At 39.7% G+C, this 13,160-nt stretch overlaps 1 protein-coding gene across 6 annotated transcripts in view; it reads right to left on the bottom strand.

Annotated features, from left to right (window-relative positions):
* The window catches only part of Septin10 (septin 10), a 79,877-nt gene that overhangs the window by 21,934 nt on the left and 44,783 nt on the right, over positions 1 to 13,160 (bottom strand). For 2 of the 6 annotated variants that reach the window (NM_001024911.3, NM_001379064.1), the window contains exons 8-10: positions 7,257 to 7,389; positions 2,947 to 3,134; positions 559 to 1,387 (exon numbers count right to left, since the gene is read on the bottom strand). In NM_001024911.3, the coding sequence (NP_001020082.1) occupies positions 1,372 to 1,387; positions 2,947 to 3,134; positions 7,257 to 7,389 (337 nt within the window). In that variant the 3' untranslated portion in view covers positions 559 to 1,371. Of the gene's footprint in view, positions 1 to 558; positions 1,388 to 1,960; positions 3,135 to 7,256; positions 7,390 to 13,160 lie in introns of those variants that run through there. The other 4 variants (NM_001024910.4, NM_001379063.1, NM_001379066.1 and 1 more) reach the window with 2 other exon arrangements.

Consider the following 13,160-nt stretch of genomic DNA (forward strand, 5'->3'; position numbering starts at 1 on the left):
GTCCCTTGTTTCATGCAGCACTATTTCCAGCACTCTAGCTATGGAAGTAGCCGAGCAGCCTGTTCAGGATGAACAGAAGGGACTAAGCAGTGCAGGTACACACATAACACAGTGCTGTTCAGTCCTCAGACAGAAAGCTTATCATCTGCGTGGCCAAGGAGGGGCAAACACAGAAAGACACACTCCACACGTGGGATCTGAAGAAAACCCGAGTCTCAGAAGAGTAAGGAAAGAACAGTAACAGTAGAGGCTGGGAAGGATATAGGGGAGGTGGGGAAGCCAAGTATAGGTGCAGGGATGAAAATTTTCTAATATTCTACAACACAGTGTAGTAACTATGCCTGATTAAAAAATCCATTTTAATAGTAGAGATGACTCTGAATGTTCTCAATACAAAGGGCTAGTTAGTTGGCAACTGTGCCAATTAACCCTGATTTGATCATCACACATTGTAGAAAAGTCATGACACACCACTTTCTACTGCATCAAAGGATAAATTATGTGACAATGAAAAACAAAAACTGAAGCAATTTCAACACATTTTAGGAAATACATAGATTGGTCAAGATTATCAATTTTATTTAGAATACAGAATATTCAAATACAAAAGAATGAAAACATATATACCTATAACCATTAGAAAAGATAAAACATTAAAATGCTCTAGGACTATTAAGGCACTGAATGCAAATACCTCCTGAAATACAAATTCAGATGGTCTAATAAAATTTTCAACTTTATTTTTTTTCAATTTTTTTAGTCCCTGAAAGGCAAATTTTAAAAAAATACATATGATATTATAAGAAAAATAATATCATAACCAAGCTTCAAATGTATGTTTTAATTTCTAAGCATATTTTGCTATATCACAGCAATACACAATAAGGCACATTGAGTCATAAAAGGTTACATAGTTTAAAGTTAGCTTTAACTCTGTAATACAGTCCAACATACATGCCTCCAGTGTTTTCTGTTTAGTATACAGCAAAAAAAAAAAAAAAAAAAGGTTCATGCTAGAATAAAATGGCAATCAGCTATGCATAATATGAAGGAGTTCTGTAGTGTCTCAATAGCGATGAACCTTTGCTACTTAGAGTAACAGTCAGTAAAATAACATCCGGCAGCAGGAAAGTGACCAAGATCCACAGCAAGATAGGAACTTACAGATTCCTAATGACAGTATATGTGTGAGAAATATGCACCTTGGCTGACAGATCAGCCTTATACGTGAAAATATTTTTCTACAAATGTGAATAGCTTTAGCCCTTTGCTAGATAATAACTGAGTTACTGATAAGGCAAAAGGAGCAAGAGCTCAATGCATACAAACAGCTTTGACTGTGATGGCCATCTGTGCTCTGGAACTCTTGTGTTACATAAAATTGGAGCTGGAAAGAAAAAAATCCTTTAAATGGAACAATAAAAAAATTGGAAGCAAAAATTATCAAAAGCATTACTTTCACAAAGCTTTTATACAAAGAGCAAATAGACAGCACATACAGGATATTTAGCTATGGGAGTTTGAAAAAGAAAAACAATTATCAAGCCACATTGTCTTGAGGATGAGTCCTGCGCTCTTAAAGATCTTTGTGCTTGGGCTGGGGGTGAGATGTTGCTCAGCTGGCAAAGCACGAATAAAGCTCTGGGTTAGACCCTTTAGCATAATAAATGTATGGACTCTAGCTGCCCTAGAATACATGATTCCATGTCAAAAAAAAAAAAAAAAAGGCGTGGGCTACAACTCAGCAGTAAGAATGCTGTCTGCCCTACAGGACGCTGGAGGCCCAATCCCAAGTACGAGCATACAAGGGGAGAAAGGAGAAAAATGTCCAGTTTGTCTAACAGCGTAAACAATAGCAAGGCTCTCAAGGAGAGCCCGATGACAACTGTGATGGGGAGATATATATGGGAAAGTGGGGGAATCTTATCTTGTTATACTAGACTACACTGAAGAAACAAACTGAAAAGCTCATCTTTTTAATCCAAAGCACAGTAAAACTAGTAATAAATTCTATTTATAATTTGCATCTTGAAATCCAAAACTTCAATCAAAATACATCTATTATACATTCATTCTTTCACCAAATAATTACACAAGATGTAGGCACTGAGTTCCCTGAAGCAGGAGCTTGTTCTGTGAGGACCACAGCAGAGCTCAGCCTCCTATGACACAAGGCCTCCCAACAGAACAAGGCATGGCAGGCTTCGTGAAGTAAAAACAGTAAAGTGGACAAGGGATATTTTAAAATAGGAGGAATAAAACAAAGGGCACAAACACTGAATGAAATTATCAAATAAGAAAGTAAACTTACTTTCAAAAGCTTGTGGCTTTAACACATATCTCAAAGCTATGAGCTGGAGATCATCTGCTACTCACCCCCTGACCCTACTGTGGCCCTCTCATTCTACCTTCCTCTCATTCCTCACATCCATCATTCTCTCACCAGCTCTGACTTCAAAGCACAGGAGATCCAGCTGATACCTGATTCCCGTGTTAAAATAACAAATTCTCACAAAATCAATGATTAGTAGAAATACGTTTAAATGAGCCCAAGAATTAAAGTTTCATCAATAAGGTACTTAACTCTGATTCTCCATCAGTATGCAGTTTCCATGGAGACATAAATATAAAATAACTCATGGTGCTACTGAGCAGTAACGGCAGGACTGTGAAGTAACGGTAGCGACTCCACCCACCTGCCCCACCTAACCCTTATGTGCTGTGAGGCTTGCTATTCGTGTGCTTCTCTTGATTCTGGTAAATACTGAAGCCCTAAGACACGGCAGGTGCTACTCTAGCTGCTGCGAGGACAGTGGTGACCAGGGCGGAGTCTTGGTAGTGTTGGTAGCAGGAGCAGACAGTGCGGAAGCAAGTAAAGAAGAGCAAGCAGGGCAAGGAGACAGATGGTGAGGGGCAGGGACCGGGACAGGGTAGCAGGACTCTTACTTCTTTCGGTCTTTGTCCTTCCTAATGCTGCTACCTGACGCCAAAAATGACTGGTTCGGGAACAGCTCACAGGTAGCTTTCTTCTTAGCAAAAGCAACCGATTCTTCCTCCAACATTCTTCTCTTTTCTTCAAGTTTCATTCTCTCTTCCTGATGAATTCTTTTGAGGTGCTCAAATTTGGCCTGAAGCTGTGAAGCAAACAAACAGTTCCCATAACTGACACTATGTGGCAGCACTCACACGGGAGTCATTTCCATCTCAGCCAAACAACACTCTCACCCCCACCCAACTCATTTATGCTACTGGCCATGCTTCCTGGAAAAGCCTGGAACTGCCTTGGAAACTTTCATTTTAAAGTTAATCACTTTATGTGATTGAGCCAATACATAAAGGCCATAGACTCAGGAACAAAACTTTTGACTGTCTACTAAATATTTTTATATTCTTGCCTCTTTTTTTTTCTATAAAACCTATTTAATAAAGATTCTCAAATTCACACTCATTAAAAATAAGGGACACAAAAGTACAGAAGAAAATTACCAAGAATATCAACCAAAAAATTAAAAAGCAACCCTATTTTCCAAATAAAGATTGCACATAGAAAAAAAAAAAAGAAAAAGAAGAAGAAGAAGAAAAGAAAGGTTTGAAAGTCATACTAATAAAGTACTGGATAGCAAGCATCAGTTTATATCAAGAACCTTGTGATGGTTTCAATGAGAAGAGCCCTCATAAGCTCACACCTGGTCCCAGTTGACCTGACCCAGAATCCCCAAAACAAGATCTAAAGATAGGAGGGTCATGAGACAGGGCCCCAAAATTAAGGCAGTAAACAACAACAGGTGGTAATGGTTAACTCCAGCTTGGTCAACTCGGGGGACCAAGAGCAGAGCTGGATCCTAGAGAAGGAGCCCCTGAGGAGGCCTCGAGGGTTGTTCCTCTATGAGGGGGACTGCATGGGATGTAGAAGGTACTGCCTGCGCAGGTCACAGGGCACCTTATCCTGGGTGCTGCCCGCCTCACTGATTCATTTCCCTTCCCTTTATTTATGGGAATCAGAAGTATCTTTTTCAGACACTCCATGGGATGCATCCAGAAAATTAGAGTAAGTATGCCCTAGATACTCTGAAATACTAGGGGACAGAGAAACCTGGCCTCTGAACAGCATCTTAAATTTTAACAGCTAGATCCACTCTACAGATGAAAAGAAAACGGAAGCCGGGCGTGGTGGCGCATGCCTTTAATCCCAGCACTCGGGAGGCAGAGGCAGGCGGATTTCTGAGTTCGAGGCCAGCCTGGTCTACAAAGTGAGTTCCAGGACAGCCAGGGCTATACAGAGAAACCCTGTCTCGAAAACCCAAAAAAAAAAAAAAAAGAAAGAAAGAAAAGAAAAGAAAAGAAAACTAAAAAAAAAGTTCCTTATGACCAGGCTCTCTTCCCCTAATGGACAACCTCAACTTGTAAAAAGGCTATAAACTGGGTACCATTTCTGAGGGTTTGCTCCTGTACCCAGTCCGTTTTAACATTTCCATGCTTGACATCAATTCAAAATCCCATGAAGAGTAAATATATGCACAACCTGGCCTCATTATAACATAGAAACCATTAGACAGTTTCAAGTCTGAAAATGTCAGAAGGTAGCTCTTCAAAACCAACTTGACAGATGAGCTACCACTGTCTGCTACATTGTGTATTGGAGTAGGTATTGACCAGAGATAAAAATAGTTGATTGTTCCTTTTAGCCAGAAATAAAGAAAAGCTACCAGAGAAGAAATGCTTGGTTTGGACTTAAAATTGTCTAATGGCTTCAATGTTATAATGAGGCCAGGCTGTATGTATATTTATTTCCCATGGGATTTTTGAATCGAGTCTTTACAAGACCCCAGTGGCAGCAGGTGCCCAGGATTTACAACAGACAAAACTATACTTTTGTGGACCTTAGATCACATTATTCCACCAATATAATCTGGTAAATGTTTTCCTTTCATTCTTTATGACATTAATGAACATAAAAAGGAACTAATAAACAGAAAAACACAAAAGGGATGTAAGTGATAAAGGTTTGTGAAAGATAAAGCGTAAAGATGGAATATGTATAATGATTAAAGGATTTGAAAATTCCTAGGATAAAATCAAAACTGATATAAAAGTTCTACTTTAGTCAAAGGGATGCTCTTGGGACATTGATGGACTCTTGGTAACATAAAAACTGACTTAAAGAAAAAATTATGTTTAATCGATATATATATATATATTATATACATATAATATATATGTTTAATCAATATATATTCTGTTATATTTGTTTAAAATCCACTTTTGTCTAAATTTTGTCTGTTACACAAAAGTTAAATTACAATCTCTCATCTACTCTGTAAGAGGGATGAAACATCCTCAAGTGGAGGCCTAAACCAATGAGGATGGCGGGGCTGAAAGTACAACCCTGAAGGTCAGCTGAGACTCAAGGGACAAAATGAAACAAAAACAAAAAGAAACATATCTAAAACTGTGATCAGACATCCTAGAAAAACAAAGAGTTCAATATACTCACTTGGACCCTGTAAAAAGAACTAACACTGAACTGATGATGGCCCTACTGACTTGCCATCTGACACACAGTGGGCGTGTCAAGGGACTGAAAGATCCCGTCCACTTGACAGGCCTCACTGCTTGATCCAGCTCACCTGATTTCTGGTCACTTATCTGTGTTATGTCTTCTGTAAATATCTATAACAGGTCAGGTGCCTATCCTTAAGGGTTCTGTGACACCTAGGCTCTGCTTCTGTGTCTCTAGTGTCTTATCCAACCACCTGCAGTGACCACCTCCAGGAATCCATCATTGAACCTATAGTGTCTCTTTGTAGCCCTTCTCTAGCCTACGCATATTCTCCCACCTATAAACCTTACTCTATGCACTGTAATGAGTGATCTGGGAGTTACTACTAGTAATTGAGATTGGAATAAAGAGCCTATGATTGCCTGTAGCCAGATATCAAGGCAAATTGGGACTGCTTGGCACTGTAGTCAATGAAAGTTATGTCAGCTGACTTTACTTCTGTTTAATAAATGCTGACACTGGAAATATATCAATGTGTTTGTTTCTAATAGTTCATTCACAATAGGTTGCAGATATGTCAATCAGTACAGTGTCTGCTGTGAATGCATGAAGACCTGAGTCAATGCCCAGAAAGAACCCTTGCTAAAGGGATGGATGTGGTAATCTATGCTAAGCAATCCCAGCAGTCGGCGGTGAATGATCGTATCCCAAAGCAAGCAAACCAACAAAACACAAGGTGGACAGCACCTAACGGTGACCTCTAACCTACTTACATGTATGTGCACACATGTGCACAGGACATTGACACACACAGAAAAATAGGAACTAACTCAAAACTGGAATCACTGCTTGAAGAATGAGGAGGAAAAAAATGACAGGGAATTTACTAGTATTTTCTTATGTCAGGGTGACTACCATGGTTCTCTAAGTCTGAATGCAAATGTTAAAGAAAGCCACTTCACAGTTTTCACAGTTGCCTATTTTATGGTAAAAAACAAAAACAATAAAAACAACAACAACAAAAACAACCCCAACTACTGGAAACAACAACTGCCATGAGTGACTGTCCTCTGAGCCAAACAACCACCATCTTAAGGAATTCAACTGCAGCCCCTTGCAAAGATAATCCCAGCTGGGCTGGTTACTGGTTGACATCCCTGCAGAGGCTCTGAGGAGGAGGGTACCAGATTCTCCCATACCCTGGCAACTCTGCTCATGGAGAACAGCGGGTGTCCAACTATGCTGTTACCGGGGAAGCCTTCAGCCCTGCAGGTAAGGCTTTCCAGGTGTGGCCAGCTTGGGGAAAAGCACCCCCAAATCTCTAAGTAACCCTCACCTATGCTCTGTAAGGAAGTGCAATAAATCTACTAATTTCCCAAAGTGAACTCTGGCAAAATTGTGCCTCAGTTTGTTGTTGGAACCTTGGGAGAAAGGACAGACATTGCTTTGTCTCCACTACTGAAAGATTTTTAACCAAAAAAACCACTTAAGCCATAGCTGGAATGTTTCTGTTACAGTATTAGAATACTTCTTACTAACCTAGTAGTTACAGGTCTTTGCTGTTTATAAGGGAAGAATGTTTGCTCCAAAGACCAAAGGGTTTAACTGGTTTCATGTTATAATTTCTTTAAAGTCTATATTTAAAGTCTATGTGCTATAGTTTCAAAGGATGATTACAATCTTAAGATTAACCTTCCAATTTTATAGACCCATCCAAAACAATGAGTACAACAGCGTCAAATCAAAGCACACTCGCCTCTCTTTCCGCTTCCTTCAGAATGGCTTCTTTCTCCTTGACCCGCTGCACAAACATCTGCTTCATCTGCTCTTCCTTCCTCTGACGCTCACCATAGAACTCGTGTCTTTTGGCTTCATACGTCTCTTGAAGACTAAAAAGGTTATTTGTGTTATTCTCATGTTAAAAAGACATGCTAGCAGTTTTGCAAGCCTATATGTGCCTCACATTAAGCCTTGTTTTATCATGCATGTACTATCATTTCTGAGGGCCACAGGCATGCCACTGCCTGCAGCATCAGATGAAAGGCTTTCAGTGCTACAGCTAAGAAGGCAAACCGAGACTGACAGAGTCCTTCACAGGCACTCTCTTTCATCTCAAACATGCTCCTTTTTCCATCTTTGTTAGATGGCATCAATCCAGCTACATGCTGAAGTAATGAAGTCACGTGACTTATCCCCTCTGCTTAGCTTTGAGCACAGAAGCATAACAGCTCTATTTGTGAGGCTGACATCACCTAAATCCCGTCCTCTTTCCATTGCCACAGGTACCATAACCAATGTGCCCCTGAATGATCTCTGGCTTCTAGTTCATAGCTCACTGTGTTCTTCTGGTTACTAGACTTTCCACCCAAACCACAAAGCCCCTTATCTTTCTCCAGTTGTGGCTGCAGCACCTGTGGAATAAGATCACACCCTCTTTTAAACAGGCAGGAAAGTGCAACCCGCTCTACTTCTTTTCCGGATTAATTCCTCAACAAATATATTAAACCCCTTTAGGTTCCAGCCAAACCAAATAACTCACTGTCCTTAGAACATTCCCTCCTTTTGACTTTTCTTCAGTTTCTGATGTCTCTGCCCATTCTGTGCGGCTTTCCCTCTATCTCTGGAGACCAAGCGCAAATGTGACTTCCTCTACAAAGGCTTTCCCTTCTCCTTGCTGTACTCGTCCTTCCAAACTATCTCCAGGGCATTTATATCCTGTCTCCCCTCTTTTTTAATAGCTTCAAATACTGAAAACAGGTAGAGGACCTTGGTCATCTTTGTTACCTGTCTATCCAGCAAAGCTATCTAGACACTAATTCCTTCTTAATGCTGTCTTTAGAGACAGACACTTCTCATACAGAGAGACAATTCTAGCCAGGCAGAGACTGTCCCAGAATTCTATGACTAGTTCTCTTTGCCTACTTGTAAAATTCCAGAGCTACAACAATAACCTTCCAATATATGAGAAATGCCAAGCCCTTCCATTCAGCTTATTGTGTGAATATCCCAAGATTTAACAGAGAATACAAATTCTCTTTCCTCTTATATCAGTAAGAAATTTCTATTGCGTTCAAAAAGACATTAAGTATACCTGGATTTTAAAATTCATATTTTAATTAATAATTTTATTAATATTTGATAAGCTGAAGAAAAACAGCAAGAAATGCCACATGATAGCTATCATGGCTGAGAGCTAAGTTATACACATCAGGTTTTCTAAGATCACACCCTAAACACTGTAAGAACATCATTAAGAACAAAACACATCATTGTGCAAAATACCCTACGTACTAGATGACTGCCTCAAATACCCAGGAGGCAATGTACATGGGATTAGGGGTTTTTTGTTTTTTTGTTTGTGTCTCATTTTTAAAAATCTTCTAAATATATTAGCTATTTTGACAAACTTCAGAAATTTCACTCCATTTTGAAGGTAGAATTGATACATCTTTTATACCAAGACATAAAGTAATAAATAGTGACTCAACGTATCAATTGACAGTTAAAATAATGCTTTGTTACTTTATCTGTACATACACCCAGGAAGAAAATAAATAAAAGTGGTAAACAGAAAAGGCACTTTTAGTGACTGTATGCCATCAGCAGCAGATTCTTCATGTCTGCAGCAAACCTCAACAACAAACATTGACACTCTAATTTCCAGGTGGGGGAGCAAGAGCTTAGCAAATTTACTAACACAGCTGGATAGTTAGAAGCTGGGATGTGAACTAGATCAGACTTCTTTAAAGCCCACATTCAACCATACTAGATTTCAGCAGAAGGAAAGAGGTGTGCTGCTCCTACATGCTTCCCACCATACTGACTTCCTAGGATATATATTTATGAGACCAACTCTAATTTTAGAGATTTGTTGTATTACTCTAAGGTAAAAGAAACTCTTAATAGATCTGAAGAACATGGTGTGTGCAGTTAGTACTCTGAACTATGACCTCTACTAAATGAACATGAGAAGTTCCTGCTACACTGTGCCCCTCTCTGGGATCCAATTAGCTTGTTGTCATGAGTATATAATGCCATTATTTTACATTATTGTAGATCTGACTACCTTGAAGCAAAAGGGAAAAAGAGCAATTCTTAGTTCTCAATGTTATCAAGCCTACAAGCTTTTTCACAGATGTTCTTGTTACTTGTATAGTTCAAGTAAACATGATAGACTTTCAAGTCTATTAAATGCACAGCTACTCATTTCTTTAGAGCTCCAAAGACCAAATTTCAGTACAACTACAGCAGACAGTTCAGCAATTCTATAATACGATATAAATCTTCCTTTCAAAACTATAAGCCCTAGCCAGATGTGGCACATAATCTGCATTCCAAGTGTCTAGAAGATAGGAGAAGAATTATGCATTTAAGACCAGCTTGGGCTGAATAGCAATCTATAGGTCACTCTGTACTACATGGGGTATCCACCACAAAACCAAGAGCTACAGACCTAACACTTCAGTGTCAGGGATTTGTATGAAGAGTTCATGGAAATTAATTGTGAAAACATTCTGAAATCATTAAAATTGGGGACTTAAATTTTTATGAAAACAAAATTGATATAACTTAATATAAAAAAATTAAGGCCAGATGTGGTGGGACACCTTAAAAATTGCAGTACTTAGTGGCAGAGGCAGGCTGATCTTTGTGAGTTCAAGGCTAGATGGTCTACACAATGAGTTCCAGACCAACCAGCCAGGCTACACAGTGAGACAGAGTCTCAAAAAAAAGTACATATGTACATCTACAGACACAGGCCAGCTTTGTATAATACTCTATACTTGGACCTCATGACAAAAATATGATTACTGTGGGTGTATTAAGATATCAACTACAGCTCTTTAAGCTCTCACCTTTCTTACTCTCATCTCTAGCCCTCCTCCTCTCTCTCCCTTACCCGCCCCCCCTCTCTACATGGCCATAGCCGGTCTCCCTCTTTCTACCTTTTCTCTTTCTCTCTGCCTTTCTACAATAAAGCTCTAAAACCATTAAAAAAAAAAAAAGATATCAACTACGACTCGGTATAACCATTTTAAATAAGAGATGATAGAAAAACAAACTGAACATCTGGCAATGAAAATACAGAGCACCCTAACAGGTCCATGTAACACTTCGTTTAGTCGCTGTTGACTTAATTCAGGTTTTACATGCCAACCAAATTAAGAAGAATGAAATGGGGAAGCATCCTCAGAAAACACAAAGTAACTTCATGAAACTATGAACCATGAGGCTTTCTATGTATTAGGCTACAATGAACCTTTTATATAAACCTTATCAAATCTCACAAAATAACAAAGTACTACAAGAAATAGTTTGCCTCAGCTTGGCCTAAGAAATCCAGAGTCCAGTTTTAAAAAATTCCCCTGTTGTTAAATGGAGCAACCTAGGAAGGGCAGAAGCTGCCCTCATACTGGAGTCCCCTTTTTCCTGTGTTCTCTGCCAAGACCCTCCAGTGATGTCCCCTCCTCCTAAGTCTTCCCATTTATTATAGCTGAGAAAGTACTACTGTCCCCAGGGCACCTCTCCTAATGTTCCAATTTAACAAAGACCCCTCTTCCATCTCATAGTGTCTACCTTTCCTGTAGTGCACTCAGCACAGGTAGAATTTATTCTGCAACAGAAGATTTGAGTTGGGCATCCCTTATTTACAAGCTTGTCAACTCCAAGACAGCTGGAAGAGCCTTACAATAGTGACACTTGGGTGGAAGGTGTAGCCGAGTGGGTGGTGGGCACATTCAGCACACATGTGGGGTCTTGGTTTTTTTCAAACCATAGCACCACCACCACTACAGCACACAGGTGAACACAGCAGCTGCTTTGAAAGTGTTTGACCAAGTAATGTTCAATATTACTACTGATTTATCTCAGTTTTACCTTCCTCTCAAATTATAGACTCATCCTGAATGCTTAAGAAGCTGCTTAAATTTAACAATTTCAAATTTTCCTGATTATAATTCCCAATACTCTTTCCCTATCTCATCTTGCTTATGTCAGTGACCACAATTTGTATTGTTTCTTAGGTGGCTAAGTACTTTTTGATTCATCTATTCTTGGCATCCCATATCCAAACCAATCTTTGAATAACTCCTCAAAAGTTGTACATCCTAACTATGTTATCATTTTTGACTAAGCCTCCATCTTCCTATGGCTGGCCTCTTAGCTAGTCTCTCCATGTCGACCTCTGGCTGTCCAACTACATTCTCTCTTATTCTCACAAGACAAAACATCCTCTTCGTATTCCTGCCCTTGGGCAAGGTTATATCTATCTGACCCACTTACATACATACCCAGTAGCTGGCATGCTGAGCAGATGGGTGGCAGCTAAACAAGAATTACTCACTGAACGAGCATTTTAAACGTAGCTTGCTGGGCTCCATCCCTGGGAATTCTGACCCTGCATCTCTGAGTCATCTACAGGTGACTGATGATGAGTCCATCAGGCAACCCAGATCTCTCGTCTTGGAGATACTTCATAGCTGTCCTGTTTGCTTTCACTTGGAATCTCTGCCTTCCCAGTACAGACAGGGACCTCTCAACTCTCCCTGAGACTTGGAAGAAATGAGAGGGAAAACCTCCTCTGGGCAACACTAGGGAAGCCAGCTTGAAATGGTTAATCTTCAGTAAAACTATAGTATGATTAGAAAACCATCAGCTTTTCAGAACTGTTGGCATGTAGTATTAATTTGGTGGAGAGGGGTTAAACACATAAAACTCTTACTTTTTTACCTTAAACCACTAGTGAAATTTCAAACTTAACTTTTCTATGATTAAGTCTCCCACAAGGTCAGCAGCAATCTAAACAATGACTGGATGCTCTCTAGTTGCTTCCTGTTGTGTTTTCCCTGTGACACTTGTTAACAGTCAGGGTAACTAACAAATGCCAGCAGTGGAGTGGAAAAGGAACTCTTAGGCTCATAAAAGTTCAAAAGAGTGCTGACCTAAAGACTGAGTGCTTTATCCATCAGAACTGTTCTTGAATGCCTTATTAAATCAGATTTGAGTAAGCACATAAGGAATTGGGATTCTATGTATATATGTACGTGTTCATTTAAAAATTCAAGGATATCATTGAGCACCATATAAAGTTACCAAAGAAACTAAGAGTAGCATTAACTCTAAAGTTCTCGCCACTCCGAGAAACAACTTTAACTCAGATTCTTTTCCAGAAGACATTACGCTGCTGAGCTTCTGTCACTCCAATGCTCTTTCAGAAAAGGTGCAACTGATGAAGACGTGGGTAACTTCACTTGTGCAATAATTATACTTTATCTGCTTCTAGGCACCCCTGCCCCACAAAAACAAAAACAAAAACAAAAACAAAAACAAACAAAAACTGAAGTGCTTCCTTCAGTTACTCACATACAACTGCGCAATCTAACTGCTCCTTTCTCCTCTGCTCAGGACCTCATCATGCCGGCACTCTCAACATTGCACACGGGTGCCACTCCTCCCCACCCCACCTTTCTTTAACTTTTTGAGACAAGCTGTTACTATATTGCCCAAGTTGGCCCTAACAGGTTGCACAGTTCAGGCAGACCTTGAACTTACACGCTTCTTGGAACAGTTTCCCAAGTAGCTGTATAAAAGAACTGTTTTTTTCTTAGCTCCTTTACAGTCAGGCATAATCTTCAGAAGCAAAGGGATATCAGTTGATTGG

Source organism: Mus musculus, chromosome 10 (genome assembly GCF_000001635.26).
Source record: "Mus musculus strain C57BL/6J chromosome 10, GRCm38.p6 C57BL/6J".
In the NCBI taxonomy this organism is placed as follows: Eukaryota; Metazoa; Chordata; class Mammalia; order Rodentia; family Muridae; genus Mus; species Mus musculus.